The sequence below is a fragment of the Podarcis muralis genome, chromosome 2 (genome assembly GCF_964188315.1).
Source record: "Podarcis muralis chromosome 2, rPodMur119.hap1.1, whole genome shotgun sequence".
NCBI lineage: Eukaryota > Metazoa > Chordata > Lepidosauria > Squamata > Lacertidae > Podarcis > Podarcis muralis.
In genome coordinates this window covers 75,638,589-75,658,907 of record NC_135656.1, presented here as the reverse complement: position 1 = coordinate 75,658,907, position 20,319 = coordinate 75,638,589, and the positions used below count along the sequence as shown (strand labels likewise).

The window sequence follows — 20,319 nt, the reverse complement described above, 5'->3', positions numbered from 1 at the left end:
GAGTGGTTGGGTGCAGGGATACCAAAGAGGAATGTCAAAAACATCAGAGTTATCAGTTCTAGTACTTTATTAAAGAAAGGTGTAGACTTACAGCAGAGCAGCCTGCCAAGTCTCCCAGACCTAACAGATGGGGGATGGACACTGCAGCAAGGAGATGGCTTGCGCTCCCCCCAGCAAACATTCATACATTCTTTATCCACAAAGCAGTCTATGTCACTTTGGCTAGGACTTCCCATCACGCCACCTGACCAGATGAGGGCATAGGTGGCAAATACCCAAATCTTACAGATAGTTGTTCCCCTTTCTGGGTTCAAAGCACAGCACCCCAAGCCCCTAGATAAGGATACCATCAAAGCAAGCCAATTAGCCTATATCAGGGGTAGGCAACCTAAGGCCCGTGGACCAGATGCGGCCCAATTACCTTATCAATCCAGCCCATGGACGGTCCGGGAATCAGCGTGTTTTTACATGAGTAGAATGTGTCCTTTGATTTAAAATGCATCTCTGGGTTATTTGTGGGGCCTGCCTGGTGTTTTCACATGAGTAGAATGTGTGCTTTTATTTAAAATGCATCTCTGGGTTATTTGTGGGGCATAGGAATTTGTTCATCCCCCCTCCCCCCCCCAAAAAATATAGTCCAGCCCACCACATGGTCTGAGAGACAGTGGACCGGTCCACAGCTGAAAAAGGTTGCTGACCCCTGGCCTATATCAAAGCAAGTGAACATAAGCATATATGAGCTCACTGCTACAACAACTACCAATTAATTGTGGGGTTATCTTGACTACCAAGATGGCATCTGCAGAGTTTCCGGAACAGTTCACCTTTGGTTCAACACAATGCAGGTAGCTATGTACACATAATACTAGGAGTGGAGAACCTGTTGCCCACTTGCCAATCCTGGCGCACCAGATTCCCCATTGGGTGCACAAGACAATTTTGGACAAGCCACCCTCACCTGCCATAAACCTGAGCACATTCAAAGCACATTCTTCTTCTCTAGGGCACTGTAGTTTATCCCTCACAGAGTTACTAGCAACTCTTAGCAAATTGCTGTCTAATAATAATAATAATAATAATAATAATAATAATAATAATAATTTTGGCACTGGTGGTGGTGGTGGGGGAGGAATGTGTTTCCATTGTGCTTTAAAGGTACAGTGTATACATCAACAGCTAACTGTGTGAGCCTAAATGTGTGTGCTCAGAAGTAGGTCCTATTGAATTCAATAGGTCATGTGGCCAGAAAAGTAGAGATAGGATTGCAGCCTAAATTATTGAAGGTATAAGCTCAGTATGTCTCGCTAAAGGTATTGGTAGAGTGCAGCACATTCCTATGTATACTTGCTCAGCAGATACAGGTGGTCATCCATTTTATTAAAAACAGCAGCATGGCCTCATAGTTTTGTAAATCATCAATGTATTATAATTTTAAGTTTTGGAGGCTGGCTTCTCCCTCTCACATCTGTGGGAGTGTCCAGCTAGTCAGATTTTTAGAAAATTCATTCTAGATTCATGTTTATTAGTGCTATTCTCTGCCCCAGTGAAAACAGGCTTCCATCTTTTACATGCAGACCGTGTATCATATAAATGCAACAGAACAGGGACTTCAGGAAAAAGCAGAAGTCAAGTGCTACATTTGTGACATTCTGTTGAAGATTGTGTGCAAAAGCCCTATGGACTGGTACCACACTGGTTTCCCCATAGGGTGTGCACATGCGTATCACCACTAGAGGCCACCATATATCTAAATCATAACCAAAAGCGGCTCTGAATCATTCATAAATAGTAAATCCAATCAACACACTTATGTTGAAAGGTCTTCTGATTTAGTGGTTAGAATTGCCCAATACCACAGGAGCTTGGCCTTATGCTTGTTCTCTGCCCATCGTGATGTGAGATTTCTACTGTGTATATCTGAGTAGAGACAAAACTGAATGAAAGGAGAAGCAAAGGCTACAAAGTATAAAACCTGCATCTAGTAGGTTGAAGTTAAACAGAAAACTAGCACAACAACATCAACAACCAAAAGAGGTCTATACTGTAAATAGGGAAAGGAAAGCATTTCCTCCACAGACAAGAACGGCAACACTAAAAACAAAACAAAAACAGGCAAGAAGCTGGCTGAGACAACCCACCTTATTATTCTGTAGTAGATTACAGTGGTACCTCAGGTTACAGACGCTTCAGGTTACAGACTCCGCTAACCCAGAAATAGTACCTCGGGTTAAGAACTTTACCTCAGGATGAGAACAGAAATCGTTCAGCAGCAGCGGGAGGCCCCATTAGCTAAAGTGGTACCTCAGGTTAAGAACAGTTTCAGGTTAAGAATGGACCTCCAGAACGAATTAAGTTCTTAACCAGAGGTACCACTGCATATTACTATTGAAACAAATTTTAACTATGCAAAGAGCTTTATAATATTCACATTTCTCAATCTCAGAAGAGCATTGTTGTTGCAGACAGTGAACTGAAGCTGAAAAATTGTAACTTACCCAACACTTGTCAAGAGGCTGAGTTGAGATTTAATCCAAATTTCACCACTCCTGATCTATCTCAAGAGGCACTGGACAGACAGTGCTAGCTTCTGTAATAGGTGTTCTTAATATGGCACAGGCTTCAATCCTAAACATTCTGGCGAGGGAATAAGTCTAACTGAATTTAATAGAGCATTAAATGATAAGGGGGAGAACCATGTATGCCACCTTGAGCTCCTTGGCGAAAAAGATAGCATGGAAGTGCAATAAATAAATGACTTAATTTTGAATGAACATGTTTAGGATTGCATAGTGAGGCTTGTGTTTGTCTGCAGCATACTTTGAGGCTGAAAGTTACTCAGTTATACTTTTAGACTTATGCACATTGATTAGAGAGTAAGTTCCAACTAACATGGTCAAACCTTTTCTGTGGACTGTGGGGAAAATCAGCTATTGACTGTTTAGTTTACAGAAGAAAATTTAAGCTCATGTTTCCTGATTTGTTTTCAGATACATTGCTCAGGAGAAGGATGGCCTGGGGCAAAAAAGGAAGACTGGAATCCTGCACCTTTCAAGGCTGTGTAGAAGAGAGAATTTCAGCAAAGGTAACCACACCTGCTGAAATTCTCTCTTCCACAGAACAGGACTGGGGTGGATAGAAATTCAGTTCAGGTTTTTTTTAATGCAAACTGTGGAGGAGGAAGCGAAAGGAGAATGTTAGCCGCTTTGAGACTCCTCTGGGTAGTGATAAAGCGGGATATCAAATCCAAACTCCTCCTCCTCCTCCTCCTCCTCTTCTTCTCCTCCTCCTCCTCCCTAATTCACACCTCCCTAATAATGGAGCTACTTGTCAAAATGTGCACTTCTCTGAATTTTGCACTGCAATTCTACAACCAAAGAAGTATACAAAAATGCACACATTATGGGGAAATGTGTATGAAACTGGATATACATTTCACTGCTCATGTGAGTATAGAACTTGCATGAACAATTATTTGCCTGGCTGACCCTCAGAGTCGATCCTGAATTGCCTTAAGTGTGTCGCAGCCAGGAAAATAAGTTTAGCATGTTTTTCTGGACGACACGCCCCAAACTTGGAATCTAAAATTATCCTGGCCTGCAGTTTGATAGCGGAACAAATATTTTAAGCAGTATTGCCACCCTTTGAGCAGAAGACATGTTTCCCATGAGTTCACCGTATAAACCTGATCTGAAGAAAATTCTTACTTTTGAAGGGTGGATAGATGCCTGCACATTTGCAGGTAATATTGTCTTGCCTGGAGGGTTTACAAAAGGCACTCCCTCAAAAAGTTACAGCTGTAAGATCTGCATGGCAGACATCTGAAGTACACGTCTGTTGTGCACAGTGTGTATCAGCCTTGGATCATGCTTAGACTCCAGCTGAAGAGTGGTTTTCCCTTGTCCATTGCAAACCTCACCAATTTCAGAATGTGCTGTGAAAGAGGGTCATGAATTCATATCGAGGGCCAGTTCCTATGGCTGTGTTGAGAGTTGCTCCATGACTGCACAGGATACAGAGAAACCACCCAGCTGCCATTCCATAACCCTTTTCTGAGCATGAGATACATTGGATTCAGTGGGGCTTAGTTATGAGCAGACATGTATCAGATTGCACTCCCAGACTCTTTAGGGTTATTCTGGGAGGCAGCATCAAATTAGAAAGCCTAACACTGTATTCAATAAAACTTGTTACACTAAATACTAGGCATCAGTGTAAGATTTTTTTCAGTTGGAATCTCCACAAGACTATTTGGTTGTATATGCAGGGTTAGAGCCATGCTGAGGACCCAAGTTCTCAGTTCTGAAACTACTCAGCTGTAAATAGGCTGTAGCAGTGTTAACCAGCAACTGCAGACTCTTTAGCAGTACTGTTCCTTTATCATTCAATAGGCACAGATGATGTGAAAGCAGTACAATTACATATATATTAATTGCTTACCTTCTTATATAAACTCTTTCATGAGCTGTTCTCCCAAAAGTAGTGGGGCAGAGTATACTTTGTGTTGTGAGAAAATGACATTGTTTAAAAGCATTGTTGTTATTGGTAAGTTCTATATTTTTTAAAAAATATTGGCTGCGGGAATTGGGGACTGTGAGACTTTAGGCTATATATTTTCTCTTTATATGTGCGTTTTCTCTTTATATGCATGCTACCCACACTTGGTTTAATTTTGTTCTTATTTTTATTATATTGAATGAATAAAAACCTCTAGCTTTTAATAAAACTTACTTGCCTATAACAATGTTTGAGTGCCTTGGTCAAATGATTTAATTAAAATATTCAAAGCTATTCTTAGCAAACAGACCCTCCAGTTCAATTTGAAGGGGAGAGAAGAAAGAAAACTGCTTTTCAAATATTGGAAGGACTAATCTCCGACTCATTGCTAAGCGACTTTTAAAAATACTAATATAATGTAGCTCTTGCTATTATCAGAAATACAGAAAGCTCTAGTGGCCTAGAATGACTTGACTGAACCTTATAATAATCTTAAGGGGAAGAAAATTTAGGGACGAGATTCAAGAAGTTCTTGTAACTACTAACCCTATGTTGAAACTAGCCCAAACTGAGAAAGAAAACTATTGTTAATTTAACAGAAATTTCTGTTTGTCTTGCAGCTCCTGTAGCTGAGGCAACTTGTCCATTATCTGAGCCTCATCATCCAACCACAATATCACCAAACTGTAGGGTCTCATCTCCTTCACGTTGTGTTTCTCAAACACTACGTGAGATAACAAATTGGAAAGGAAAACCCAGAAGGCATAAGCTAAGCAAAGACTATATTGGGGGCCCCAGTAACTTCAAGTAAGTTAAAATCAAGTAGCTTAAGTTGGATTCCTGCATGCATGCACATAACTGAACTGTGTGAACTGGAAAGCACTGCATTCAGGTTTTTCAGGTTGTAATGAATGAAAGAAAATTGCTTTGGTGGCGGATTCTTTCACACGTACTAGTTGTGAATCTAGGCAGTATGGCTTCAAATACACAGTGGCGGAGCTTCATGCTCCGGCCCTGGGGGGCAGAGAGCAGGTGGGCACATGTCCTGGGGGTGGTGCGCTCCCCCCCACACTCCCCTTCCTCCACCACTGTGAATACAACTGTTGGGAAGTGAGGATAGAGCTGTTGTACTTGAGCTCAGCTTTTGGGCTTCCCATAAGGATCAGGCTGGACTAAACAAGCCTTTGGATTAATCCAGCAGGGCTGTTCTTGCATTGCAGCCTATGAGTAAAGAACTTACTTGCACAAGATTTGGAAGATGCTATCCTGAAGTTATTGGCTGGAAAGTTGAAAGAGATGTCCTTGTATACAAGAGAAGGGACTTCAATCTGTTGAATTTCATTGTACACAGGTCGTACATTGATCATAAAGGTATTATTATACAAGGACCTGAGAGACCAGGGTTTAAATCCCCACTCAGCCATGAAGCTCACTGGGTGACCTCAGGCCAGCCACTGCCTCTCAGCTCAACTTACCTCACAGGGTTGTTGTGGGGGATTAGATTAGAAAGGGAAGATTAGATGAGCTCCTTGCAGAAAAAGGTGGAAGAGAAGTATAAAAATATAAATAAATAACTTTTTAAAAATTCAGCATCATACTACTGACTATTCAGAGTATTTGCTAATCATTATACAGTCTAATATCTTCTCTAACAGAAGGGTTATTGCACAGCTGGTGCTTCAGGTCAGCTAATGTGGATTCCAGGCAACTGTTGGCAGAGTCCACATTGTGCTAAAGGAGCACCTTTGAGGCTGTAACTTTCTGCTATGCCTTTAACAGTTGCTTGATCTGCAGACATGAGCAGATACTGTAAAACTGAAGTCCCCTCCCCGCACCCCAATGAAGTTGGTGTTAAAGGCACAGGAGGCAGGTCTGACTAGTTCTTGTTCCGTGATCAACCCTGCCTTAGTGCCATGTTGCATCTTAACTTGGGCTGCTTCTCATGTAGAGGTAGAGGTAACTAACTGCATCAACTGGTTCTCAACTAAGATGGGGAACTTAGTTGCTGACCTGGGGAACAGTGTTGCTTACCTGAATCATTAACAGCCTATAAGAAGATGATTTTTTGTTTTTATGCAATCTGCTGTAGTCTCTTATGCTCCTGGCTATTGTTTGTTGAGAGGCCTGTTGTTAGAATAAGCCTCCATGTGAGAAGTTGGTAAATTTACCAGTATTAATAAAATAAATAACAGCAGTTTGTCAGAGCTGGAAAGGAATCTTGTTGAAGCTTACTTGGGAGTAAATTTACATGTCAAAATTCCTTGAAATGGTTTGCCCAGAACCAAGAAGAGGGATGGGTGGCAAAAAGCCTCAGAGACAGCCTCTTAGCTGATCTTATGAAAATGCAGTCTTTTAATGATCCTGTGACCAAATAAATCCAATTCAAAACCTGACCTCAAGATAAATTGCTGCACATGGAAATTCTACTTTTGACAAACAATTTGCTTTTACTGGAAGGGATGCTCATTTTCCCTTTGGTCATAGGATTCCTTTGTATTCAAATAATATATTGCCAATTTTTTATGCCCTTTACAAATAAATGTGTTGAGGTGTGAGTGTGTGTGTACACAAACATGCATCTGGGGTGTGTGTGCCAAACTGGGTCTTTGACCTGGGTGACAGAAAGCCTAGTTTTGGCCCTGAGTTTGTACTACAGTATTCTAACAAACATGCTTGCTTTGATATGCTTGCTTTGACAATCCAAGTCTTCAGTGATACCTGCTAAAAATGCTAATCTGTCTTTTAGACATCTCTGCCACATTGGATGGAGTCCCCAAACTGGTTTTGCTGTAAGTAATTGCTGTGGATTATTGCTTGCTCAACTATCAATGCTTCCTCTTTTTCTCTCCTTTTTTAAAATGGTTGCTACAAAAAAACGAGCTTTCTCTCATGATCTGAGAGTGACATTCTAACTTGTTTGAGCCTTACCTTTATGCAAGCTTTTTTGTGAGCAAGTACGCATGCAAAGAAAGGCCCTTTTCTTCAAAGGCAGGGGTCTCCAAAGTGGTGCCTTGTACACAGCAGTTTGCCCACCATTGCCTCCTATGTCTCCTGCAAAATGTCTCGGTAAATAGCCATCTCCAAAATCACAAGGCACGAGAGACTGTTTGCTCTTCTTAGTTGTGTTTGCACTTGCCAGATGGGCAGAGTATAAATAATATTATAATAAATTGTTGTTGTTGTTATTTATAGCCTGGTCTTTCCTGCTTCAGATACATTCCCTTAAACAGACCCACTTTTCAGTAAATACAAAGCCTGGACACCTACTTTTTCTTCCTTCCCCAACACAGGTGAGATGCAAAGACCTTCTCACTGTCAGTGCAGTGCTGACTGATGCTTTCTTTTCCACTGAATAGAGCATGTCTACATCATTTAATGTTTATGCCCTTTTAAGATGAGGCAGCCTTTTTATGTTATGTCATTTTCTGATTGGTGCCCATTGCACTTCTTCAAAATTACAAATGTGTCACAGGCTGGTGGTGAGCCCTGTTTTCAAAGCTCTGTAGCCGTTACATCCTCTCTCTTTTTTGGACACAGTTGCACAACCTTTTCTATACCAAAGCTCTGTTTATTTGCCCCTTATGGTTTGCTTATGGTTTTCCTCAAATAATGATGGGACTTGTTGGTTAAGTAAAGGTAAAGGTAAAGGGACAGGGACAGGGACCCCTGACCATTAGGTCCAGTCGTGACTGACTCTGGGGTTGCGGTGCTCATCTCGCTTTATTGGCCAAGGGAGCCAGCGTTTGTCCACAGACGGCTTCCGGGTCATGTGGCCAGGATGACTAAGCTGCTTCTGGCGAACCAGATCAGCACACAGAAACGCCGTTTACCTTCCCATCGGAGTGGTACCTATTTATCTACTTGCATTTTGACGTGCTTTCGAACTGCTAGGTTGGCAGGAGCAGGGACTGAGCAATGTGAGCTAACCCTGTCGTGGGGATTCGAACCGCCAACCTTCTGATCGGCAAGTTCTAGGCTCTGTGGTTTAACCCACAGTGCCACCTGCGTCCCGTTGGTTAAGTAAGAGACACTTAATTATCTCTTTCAATACTCAGCACCTCCAACTAGTTTCCAGGTTCCCTAGCAAGACGAATGAACAAGTTTACAGGATTAGTTATTGAGAGGCCACATTAAAAAAACCAGGAAAATCGTTTTGAATTCGACATGCTTTACAACTCAGTCCTAACCATTTCTATATGGGAAGTATTGGGGGTTGATGATTAAGAAACATGCGGCTCAGTTTTACAATTGTACCTTGTCTTGCAGACCAGCTTAGATCCTGAACTAAAGATGATCTTTGCTAAGGCTGGCATAACACAGGACCACCTGAAGGACAGGAGAACATCAAAGAAGATTTTGGAAGTAATTGAGAAATGTGGGGGTGTAGAAGCAGTATTGAAAGAGGCAAAGGCGGCAGGTATTGCACTTGAGCACCTGTGTAGGTAGTGGAAACATTTTTCTGTATTAATGTTATGTAAACATTTATCCAAGCGGTCAAATGTATTGGTATAGTCACTGGCTGCCTTGCTGCATACAAACACAGTATGGAATGTGGTTGCACAAGTATGGCAGCCACCAGTTGGCTAGTGACTGTACCGTGCAGTGCTGTGACAAACTCAGGGTAGACAGCTTTCCCTCCCCCCTTGTACCATTGATAGTTTCTAAAGATGTTTGTTTAAAGGCTTACCGTAATAGTCCCTGTCTTGTATTCAAAAAGTGAACACCAGGGTGGGGCTGTTCTACAGAAAAGGCCCTAGCCACCACCTGTCCTGTCTTTCATCCCCTGCTTTTATTGGTGCTTGGCGGGGCTTGTTATTTGTGCCATACCCATCCCAGGTGAGAAGACTATGCTTGCAACTGAGGGCTGGATCTGTTCACGCTTGCACTGATGATGGCACACCTTGAGTGAAGAGCACTCTAGCCCAACCCTCTGACTCTCTCTCCATCTCCAATCTGGCTAGTTCCATGGATTGGCAGGATGGCTCCCTGGCTACTGTGGGAACCTTGTTTCTCAGAGGCATGGTGGAGACCAGCTTCCCCTTGCCTACTGGGATGTCCTAGGGCCGCAGGATGGAACCCTAATCCAGATCACTGTTCAAACTGCCTCTGCCCCCCCATCTCTGGGGCCTCTTCCTCCCCCTCTGACGGATCCTGCCATTCCCGCCCCATCCCACCTGGGACTTGGCTAGATTGGAAAAGCGATTTATATGCGTTGTGTATGCTATAGAACATTGTGCCACCAGATGGCGCTGTGGAGTCCCATATTTCTCTACCTGTTTCCCCTTTTTAAATTTACAATGCATTTAACTGAAACACTTCTTTGAGGTGTCTAGATCCAGCCCTGGTGACATGGGGCCCATGATACCACCATGCATGCTTTGGGGTGCTGAGGAATCAGATGAGAAAGCAGGTCCCAAACCATTCAGGGCTTTAGAAGTAACCAGCAACTAATGGGTAATTCCTGCAGATCGCACAGAACTGGTATAATTAGAATAAACCTTTCAAGCTGTTCTAACTACCTGGACCAATTCATAAGCAAGCACCCTTTTACAATGCATAAAGTTGGTTTTAATTTTTGTATGTGGATATTTGCATTTTTACATGCATAGCCCTGAATCCATATATGGATTTGGAAACTGTAAAAACAAAGAAATCTGTGTTTGGGATGTAAGTAACAGTGGCTTCGTACATGGACATCAACAATCAGATTCAATATTGCTCTTGGTAATTTTTAAAAAAAATCTTGCTTTACTTGGGACTTTGCTTTCTTGCTTAACTTGGTGGGGCTTTGGAAGAAAACAATTGTGTTGAAAACTTGAATTGAATGGGCCGGGGAGCTGAATAGCTGCACAGTTACCTGTTTCACACCTGTCTTTTTGCAGGCTTATTGAAAAAAACCCTTGATCATCCTCTGCTTTATCCTGCAACGCCCACGGAGCTGGATTCCACTTGCAGCCCAAGCAATAAACAAGACTCCTGTAGTTTAGGAGTGAAGGATGGGGATGGATTTAAGGATGTACTAGTAGCACCTAGTTCCATATCAAAATCAGATGAGTCGTCTCATTATGTTGATCTCCCTGCAGTTGTCATATCTCCAGCACCTTGCACGTCTCCTTCCCAAAGGGTATCTCAACACAATTTGATCCAAAATTTGAAGGACGTGCAGCTGAAAAAGTCAAAGAGCGACAACCGACTAACTCCTTTCACCCGCAAAATTCTAATGAGTCGGATCAGAAAAGGGACACAACTGAAACCAGCAAGTATCTTTTATTTCAATACTGCACTGGTTATCTGGTGATAGCTTAAGCGTTCCTGTTAATCTCCTCCCCGTCCCCTGAGTTGGCTTTTAAAACAACACTTCTCAAAATGCAAGCTTTGTGCCTATGTCTTCAGCTAATTTTCTAGTGAACTTTTAAGTCTAAAAACCAAGCCAAAATGGTGAGCACATAATAAGCATTCACTTAATAAACCTGTTTGCCATATCTCAGAGGTAATGCTTCTTATCTCTGTGCTCTGTTTGGAAGCTGGGGATTACCTAGAACAGGCATCCCCAAACTCGACCCTCCAGCTGTTTTGGGACTACAGTTCCCATCATCCCTGACCACTGGTCCTGTTAGCTAGGGATCAGGGCCGTCTTAACCATGGGCCCAAGGGGTGCGGGGCACCCAGGCGCTGGGCTCTCAGGGGTGCCAGGCCGAAAGTCTGGGGCCCGAGAGTTGGAGTCTGGAGAAGAGCCCGTCGGAGCGCTGCGGGCTCTTCTGCTGCAAGGCACTGAGGTGGCCGGCCAGCTCCACCCTCCACCCTTATTCTCACCTGGGCTGCATGCGCACAGCTCCTCCGTAGCAGAAAGAGGCTGCTGGCTGGGGCGGAGAGAAGCTGTGGTGTGCGAGGTACCTGGCTGTGGCTGCTCCATCCAAGTCAAGCCGGGGTGGGGGTGCTGGGCAGATCTTTGTACCCCGGCGCCCCATATGCTTAAAACTGCCCCGCTAGGGATGATGGGAGTTGTAGTCCCAAAACAGCTGGAGGGCCGAGTTTAGGGATGGCTGACCTAAAAGATGGGAGACGCTGAACTTTGGGCTGCCTAAGTGGGTGGTATCACTCTCTCCATTTTGTTTTGTTTAACTTAATGGCATCAGCAGGTGGGTAGAAAAATGTTATGAGTAGTAAGATGTGATTGGGAATGAACCTTGTCTCATTTTGAGAGAAGGAGGGAAAATAATAATAATAATAATAATAATAATAATAATAATAATAATAAATTTTATTTATATCCCGCCCTCCCCAGCCGAAGCTGGGCTCAGGGCGGCTAACAACAATCAAAATAGTCCAACATTCTAAAAACATTCATTATAAAATTAATTAAATCAAATTAAAATCAAATTAATGGCAACAATCAAGCAAAATTCTGTGCAGATTGCCAGAGGAGGGGGTCAGGCTGCGCCCTGACCAAAGGCCTGGTGGAACAGCTCTGTCTTGCAGGCCCTGCGGAAAGGATGTCAGGTCCTGCAGGGCCCTAGTCTCTTGTGACAGAGCGTTCCACCAGATTGGAGCCGCGGCCGAGAAAGCCCTGGCTCTAGTTGAGGCCAGCCTAACCTCTCTGTGGCCTGGGATCTTTAGGATGTTTTTATTTGCAGACCGTAAATTTCTCTGTGGGACATACCAGGAGAGGCGGTCCCGTAGGTACGAGGGTCCTAGGCCGTATAGGGCTTTAAAGGTTAAAACCAGCACCTTAAACCTGATCCTGTACTCCACCGGGAGCCAGTGCAGCTGGTATAGCACCGGGTGAATGTGATCTCGCAGCGAAGACCCCATAAGGAGTCTCGCCGCGGCATTCTGCACCCGCTGGAGTTTCTGGGTCAGTCTCAAGGGCAGCCCCACGTAGAGCGAGTTACAATAATCCAGTCTGGAGGTGACCGTCGCATGGATCACAGTGGCTAGGTCAGGGCGAGAGTTCCACTGTACAGGGCCTTGTTCCAAATGTACATGGGTACTGTTCAGTGTAGGAGCTGCATTAGGCCAACAATACCACAGTGTTGGAACCGTTGTTCTTATATGTGAGGTTAGGGTGCCACTGGAGAATTCAGTGTATCCCATTAGATAAATATAGCTGTTGCTACGGAAAGTGAATACTGTATACTTATTAGGACATTTGGACCAGGACTAGGACTGTGATACCATGAAATAGAATGTTACAAGATAAACTAGCAGTGGTACCACACCGATCTGATGCAGGCCACACTGCCATAGCTTCACCCATCTCCACAGTGGATTATGAAAGATGGCTGTGAATCAGTGTGCAGATTAGCAGAACAATGAGCTAGTTCTGTAGAAAAAGTCCATAGAACAGATTCTGTAGAATAGACTTGGCTAAAGCCATAAACTTGACAAAGAGACTAGTTTGACAACTTTATGTTAATGGCTTCAGCAAAGTCTGTTAAGCAGAAGGAGCCAGGCTCACAGCGTACCGTACTTTTGAAAGCTTAGCGCCATTTGGGCCAAGTGACGAGGAGGAGTGCACAGGTGCAAGGTGAGAGCATGGGACATTTCAGGATCCGATCAGAAGCCAGGGTGGCTTCTGTAATTCCAGGGTGTCCCAGTCAAATTGGGACAGTTGGGGGTATGGGTTGCCCAGCTCTGCTGGCCTGAATTTGCTGTTTGTACCTGACATTGCTGACTAGCTCTTCTAAATGCATGCAAGCTGAAACAAGAAATCTTCAGCTTATAGTAAGCTGTCTTCAGTTGCCTTCAGGAAGTGAGGCAAGTGCAAGCCAGCTATATAACGTGAATTCTGCACTTGCACAAGCTCTGGTTACACAAGCAAAAGGACCTTAATAACTGGAGGCTTATTCTAATCTCTTATGTTAAAAATAAAATAAAAATCAGTCCTAAGTCCCAGTGACAGGCTAATTACCTCAGCTGCTTTCTTGAAGCCAAGAAGAAAGCAGATTGAGTTCATGCATCTTGCTAGATAAAACGCCTGGGGTGATGGCAGCTCTCATCTAAGAGACAAAGCTTTGTTTCTAATTTGCTAGTCTTCAGCTGTTGGGAGCTGACTAAAAATGGATTGTTGCTTCTTAGAAGTCTTGGAACATTAGAACACTTTGCAAATTCAATAAATAAAAGCCCCTCTGGCCGATTTGTCTAACAAATTATTTTAATTATGACTGAAACTTGTTTAGAGAGGGGGAAAAGATGGAATTAACATTATGTAGCAATAAATATCCAAACCCTGCATTTCTCTAAATTTTATGTTGTAACTTTAAGTATAATGTGTCTAAAAGTCTCCAAACATTGACTGGCCATCTTTTAAAAATCAGATTTAGTGGGGCTGACTTAAGTTGCGTGGATGTGATCAACTTCATCTTGTGGAAAGTAGAAAATAATTTTTTGGATTGGTCCTTGCTTCCTGATTCAGAGAATGCTTTATGTGGGCATGGTGGTTTTATATCATGTGCCCTGTTAAAAAAAAATGCTGTTTGGCAATTTAATTCATAAATAACAGACTACAATTGTCAGAGGTGGGGGGGGGAGAGGGAAGGTCTCTTTACAATCTGCCCCAGACAATCATTCAGAATATATGCAAATTATCTAATACACTGAGTTCATGGATAGTTTGAGGGATTCCCATAGGCACCCTGTTACCAAAAAGAAGGAAATGAATCACCAGGAAAAAGACAAGGATTTGCATATTGATATTTTCTATGTGTTGATGCAAATTTAGAGATAATGACTGCAATTTAAGTGGAAATGCGTCTTACCACAGTGGGGAAGAGTGGTCTGGGTGCCTACTTGGTATTCTGTGTAGGTGCTGTTGATGAGCACTTCCAATACCCCTTCTCATGCTTCTTTATCTTTAAACTGACTAGGGCTAGAAAGCCCTTGAAACAGAGAATTACACTGGTACCTCGGGTTAAGAACTTAATTCGTTCTAGAGGTCCGTTCTTAACCTGAAACTGTTCTTAACCTGAGGTACCACTTTAGCTAATGGGGCCTCCCACTGCCACCGCATAATTTCTGTTCTCATCCTGAAGCAAAGTTCTTAACCCAAGGTACTATTTCTATGTTAGCGGAGTCTGTAACCTGAAGCGTCTGTAACCCGAGGTACCACTGCATCTTCTGATGGTCCTTCTGTAAAGTAGGACACTTGGCCCACCCTACTGGCCACAGAGGGAACATATTAGACTGCACAGGCCTTAGTCTGATCTTCACTTATGTTACCTAATGTAGGCAAGGGTGCTAAGCTCGTTTCTTAAGAGGCTTTTCTTTTTATGTTTTGCATGGCTGTTTATGAGGCTTTAATTCCACATTCTGGTTACATTTTGTGTTTTTATCTGTATTGTTGTATTTGTTGATGATTGCCTTGTGAGCAGGAAGATGATTCATAACATGCTTTTAGGAATAAAAATAAATACCGCATTTTTTGCTCCATAAGACGCACCTAGTTTTTAGAGGGGGGATGCAAGGGAAAAAATATTATTTAAAGGGAGCGCTGAGCAGAGCCTGTATGCATCCCAGGCTCTGCTCAACGCTCCCTTTCACGAGCCGCTTGGAGCGTGTGTGCGGCGCTTGCAGGCTTTTCCCCGAGGAGAGAGAAGAGCAGCTCGTCACTGACGGGCTGCCCTTCTCCCTCCTCGGGGAAAAGCCCCAAAGATCCGTGCACACACTCCGGTGGCTCTTTAAAGGGAGTGTGGCTCTTGGGGGCTTTTCTGGGAGGTGGGGGAAGGGACAGGGGGCTAAGCCAGAAGCCAGGACAGCAAGTGGGATCGCTGCACAGCGATCCCGCTTGCCGTCCTGGCTTATGGGATAGCCGCGCACAGCCTCTCCCAGGCAGTGGGATGAAGGCTCCCCCAAGAGCCGCACTCCCTTTGAAGAGCTCTTGGGAGCTTTCCCCCGAGGAGCTACCCTTCTCCCTCCTTGGGGAAAAGCCCCCAAGAGCCGCACACACACTCCACACGGCTCTTTAAAGGGAGTGCTGAGCAGAGCCTTCCGCCTGCATTCGCTCCCTAAGACGCACATACATTTCCCCTTACTTTTTAGGAGGGGAAAAGTGAGTCTTATAGAACGAAAAATATGTACGTGGGCATTTACACTCCACCTTTTTAAAGGAGGCAATGAACAATATAAATCACAGCAGCATAAAAATACAACAACAAAGTGAAGGAAAAGAGATTGCAGATTTAACTATAAAATGTAAACTGAAATAGAGCAGTCCAAGTACTCAGATTTAAAACTGGTCAATGATAATGGGGCTGGGGGCTGGGGCTTTCAGAAGAGAAACAATTTCCACCTTTAAAATCCTTTGGGCTGTCCAGAGAACACATACAGTGTGACCATAGTAATATAGATCTCTTTGCTCTAAATTATTTGTTAATCAAGTTGTTTTCCTGCCCACCAAATACATATTGCTTATTGCTGTTGTACTCTTCTGATATCCTTTCTAAACCCAACTTTTTTCTCTATGCTGCTTGAAAATGGGAACAATTCAAATATGCATACTAAACAAGTCTGAGGCCCCTGAGTCAACACAGCAATAAAAGTAGAGATGATTGCCTAGGTATAATTGCCATGTATGATAAAACAGAAATCTAAGCTTATGGAGGAATAAAATAACTTTCATTGCAAGTTCTGTATAAAATTATGTGGCCCTTTGAGACTACTTGCAGAAGATAGGAGGAAAAGAGACTTGAAGGTACAAAACTGCTACTTCTGGAACTTTTATTAAATAGTCTTATTTCTCCTTGTGCAAATGCAGAAACACAATTTATAGTTTTTGACGTATAGTAGTAAACTTCCTTCTCCAACATAGCTAAAAATGGAGGCTTGCTAACTATATCTCCTCAATGGCATGGCTGCAAGAAAGAAGATGGATGGAGATATACTTTTGTTTTACACTGAGACATTAAGGCCCCACTTCAGAGTGATTTAACAACCAATGTGTACAGTGGTACCTCGAGTTACAGGTGCTTCAGGTTACAGACTCCTCTAACCCAAAAATAGTACCTCGGGTTAAGAACTTTGCTTCAGGATGAGAACAGAAATCGCGCAGTGGTGGTGCAGCGGCAGCGGGAGGCCCCATTAGCTAAAGTGGTACCTCAGGTTAAGAAAAGTTTCAGGTTAAGAACGGACCTCCAGAACGAATTAAGTACTTAACCCGAGGTACCACTGTATTCCCAGGGAACTCTAGGAATTGTAGGTCTCTGTAGGAATAAGATCTAACAACTCTCAGCATCCTTAAAGAACCACAGTACCCAGCATTCTTTGGGGGAAGCCATGATTGTTTAAAGTGGTGTGATACTGCTTTAAAAATAGAGTGCAGATGATGGGAAAGACAAAAGGTCAAAGATGGGTGGGAAAGACAAAGCATAGCAATGAAATATTTGATCCTTCTCAATCTGCTGGCAGCGAAAACTAGAAATGTATGGCAAATAAGTGCTGAAATTATGCTTGGAAATGAGTGTTTTGTACTATTAATCCTGGAATGGTAAAACTCATCTGAAGAAATGTTTTTATATAGTGCCATCTATGTACATGGTGCTTGTTGAAGAATGAGAGACCACAGTCTCTCCTGCCCTCCCAAAGGTTTCTATTTTAGGAGACAACAGAAGGAAAAGAGGGAAGTTGGCAGAGGGGAGAGAGAATGTGAGGTTTTTGCAGCTATGTGCGTTTAGGCTTGGATACAACAAGGCACAAAGCTGACCAGTGACTTGTCCCGAAGTACTAATGGAGAAGGTAAATTTTGAGAAGGGGTTGAAAGAAGCAGTGGGTGGCATTGCAGTCATTATGAGAGGGAGGAGCCCACTCCTGTAACTGGTACATGGAGGCATAGTATTAGAGGCTTTATAGCCATCACAACTACTTTTGAGAGCCAGTGTGGTGTAGTGGTTAGATTGTCAGACTACGACCTGGAAGACCAGGGTTCAAATCCCCACTTGGCCATGAACTTCACTGGGTGACTCTCAGCCTAACCTCCCTCACCAGGTTGTTTTGGGGATTAAATGGGGGAAAGAACCATGTCCCCCACCTTAGGAGAAAATGGATGGGATAGAAATGCAATAAATAAACAAACTAGCCACTGACAGCCTAATCATGAATTTGCCTAGATGTTTGTGTTGCTCCTTGGAGCAGACAGCAAGCTACTTGATCCTGACCGAATAAAAACTCCTAAAAAGAACCAGATGGCTGATTCGTCATGCTGATAGTTCCAAAGTAGATTTGACTTCTAAAAGCTACATCACTGTTCATTTTTGAACTTTGAAAACAGGTGGCTCAGAATCCAGTGCCTCCCATTGATGACGACATAGTTGCTGCTCTTAAGGATGTTGTTCAGAAGAGACACAAGGCAATACACCTTTCAGGTAGATGACTTGGAACCCCCCCTCCTTTCAACATGTAACTTAAAACTATATTGCGTTATTGTTCCTTTGGACAAGCATCTGTTCAATAATTTTCACTGGAACAAAGTACAGTAAGTCATCCCCCAAGAACTGGGTGAATACACTTCTGAAAAGCCAGTGCTTCCTTTCCCTTTTAAAATGTTGAATATTCATTGATTATGTCAATTAGAAATGTGTGAAGATGGCAAGGATATTGAACCCGAACTGTTCCTAAAAAGCTATTGCTAGAAACAGCTGAAATATTGGGTAAAGTCTGGAATAAACGTGGCACCATATGAGGTCACGTTCTATTTAATTTTCTAAGTCTAATGATAATGGGGGGGGGAGTACCATGGTTATGACAGATTGAAAGCCATATGTGAGGAATCACAGAGGACAGAAGCTGAATCTGACATTTATGATGTAGCAGCAATTAGCAAGCAATGTCATATTTAGAAAGCTGGATAGGAACAGGAACCACAAACTCATCTCTCCCTGGTGTTTGCAAATTTTTAAAAGGAATAATTCTACTTTTACCAGGCCTCTTCCAGATGTTTTTATGAGACCATGTAGCTTTAGAGAACATTCAATGGACTAGGGAAAGTTATGCATCTCTTCCTGCCTTTAACTATTCCTTCTAGATATGAAAGGTTAATATGTTTACTCAATCAAATAAGCAATATTTTATTACAAAATCAGAGTCCTACACAACTACCTGCCTTTTTAAAAATAAATATGGGATTATAAAAGTTATTATCTGTACTAGAAAGAAACAAAAGAACCTTTTCTGTTTGATACTAGAAACTGTGAATGAAAGATCACATATTATTCTTTGCATACTCTTGGGACACTGATCTTGGTTATAAATTCATTAGGCAGGTTACTGACATTTTATGTAGTTACATTGTACACACTTCTATCTTGTTTTTATTTATCTAAAAAATGTTATACCCTGTCCCCAGCCCCAAAAAGGGAGTTTCCCAAAGATGGTTTAAAAAATATGGATGACATCCAATGTTAGTCATACTTGTTTATTCAATTTTTATGAGATGGAACGCTGACTAATGCTTCAGTTCCAATACAGTTGTACATTGGTTCTTGAACGGAATTTGTTCCGGAAGTCGGTTTGACTTCTGAAAATATTCGGAAACCAAGGCGTTGGCTGCAGGAGCTTCCTGCACTCAATCGGAAGCTGCGAAAATTGCGTCTGACATTCGGATTCCAAAGAACGTTTGCAAATTGGAACACTTACTTCTGGGGTAGCGGTGTTCGGGAGCCAAAACATTCGAGTCACAAGGCATTTGAGAAGCAAGGTACAACTGTATTCTACTCCCTTCTATATGGTAAGATCACTCCCTTTAATAGGAAAGTTGGTGAATGCTGTGGGAAATTGAGCTGAAACAGACACTGAGAAACAAGAGAGAGATACTGCTGTCCTTGGGGGAACCTGAGGTTTGCAGAGGAACCCGAGGTTTACAAAACCAATACAAGGATTTTTTCAGTGCTGTAATTTCTGCATTACTTATGTACAATGCCATGCTCGTATTAATCTCCTTTTAGTTATTTGCAGCCCATCCATTCATGCAAAACTTGCACCACAATCCTAGCTCAATGGGGCTTGCTCCCAGGGCAAGTAAGGCTAGAATTACCTACTTTCCTGAAAGTAAGCCCCATTGAACCCCATAGAGGGTTATGCTATTAATCACATTACAATGACTTTAAAATTACAATGCTATTAAATTGCAATGATCTCCAATATTTTTAACTAATGACATAATGAATAGAATACACTACTATCCTCAACCTTTTCTTGCAGATACTGAAGAATCTGACTTGGAGAATGGCGATGAATGGAATGATTAAAATTACCATCCTTAAAGAGAAGAAATTAAACATGTTAACTACTACTTGACCTTTTAATACTTGATTGTTTAATACAAATATTTTCCAGGATACTTGGAGAATATGATATACTTTAACTGTAGGCTATTTAAATACTGAAGATGTCTAATATGGCACTGACATGACTTGTCTTAGTATTGTTTTTTAACAATCGTGTGCAGGCTATAAGCTGTTGCTTGATTTTTCTTTCTTTCTTATTTCCTCCCAGTGCTGTTTTGTTGGTGAATGTATTACAAATATAAACAGTTTCTGCTTTTAACTTTTATTCCTGCTGATACTCCATTTAGTATCTGCTCCTAGAATACAGATAATACGTGTCTAAAAATCAGTAATAAACTGTGTTTCCAGGCTCTAGTGAAAAATGACTTCTCTTTTTGGTGTGGTCACAGAGACAGTGTTCTTATCTGAAGGTTATAGAAACATACTCCTGCCTGCTCGTCCGCCCAACAAAAGGAAGTTGTGTCAATAGCATGGAATATGCTTTGCCTCACTGTTCACCAGAGCTTTAGGTGTTTTTCCTCCACCCCCTGAAAGTAATGACCCTATTCTT

The 20,319-nt window shown here is 42.5% G+C and overlaps 1 protein-coding gene across 1 annotated transcript in view; it reads left to right on the top strand.

Annotated features, from left to right (window-relative positions):
- LOC114590875 (uncharacterized) overlaps positions 1-20,119 on the top strand; it is a 28,555-nt gene extending 8,436 nt beyond the window's left edge. The window contains exons 2-7 of the mRNA XM_077924809.1: positions 5,115-5,301; positions 7,241-7,283; positions 8,761-8,911; positions 10,377-10,750; positions 17,756-17,849; positions 19,684-20,119. Of these exons, the coding sequence (XP_077780935.1) occupies positions 5,115-5,301; positions 7,241-7,283; positions 8,761-8,911; positions 10,377-10,750; positions 17,756-17,849; positions 19,684-19,730 (896 nt within the window). The 3' untranslated portion in view covers positions 19,731-20,119. The remainder of the gene's footprint in view (positions 1-5,114; positions 5,302-7,240; positions 7,284-8,760; positions 8,912-10,376; positions 10,751-17,755; positions 17,850-19,683) is intronic.
- The last annotated feature ends 200 nt before the right edge of the window (positions 20,120-20,319 follow it).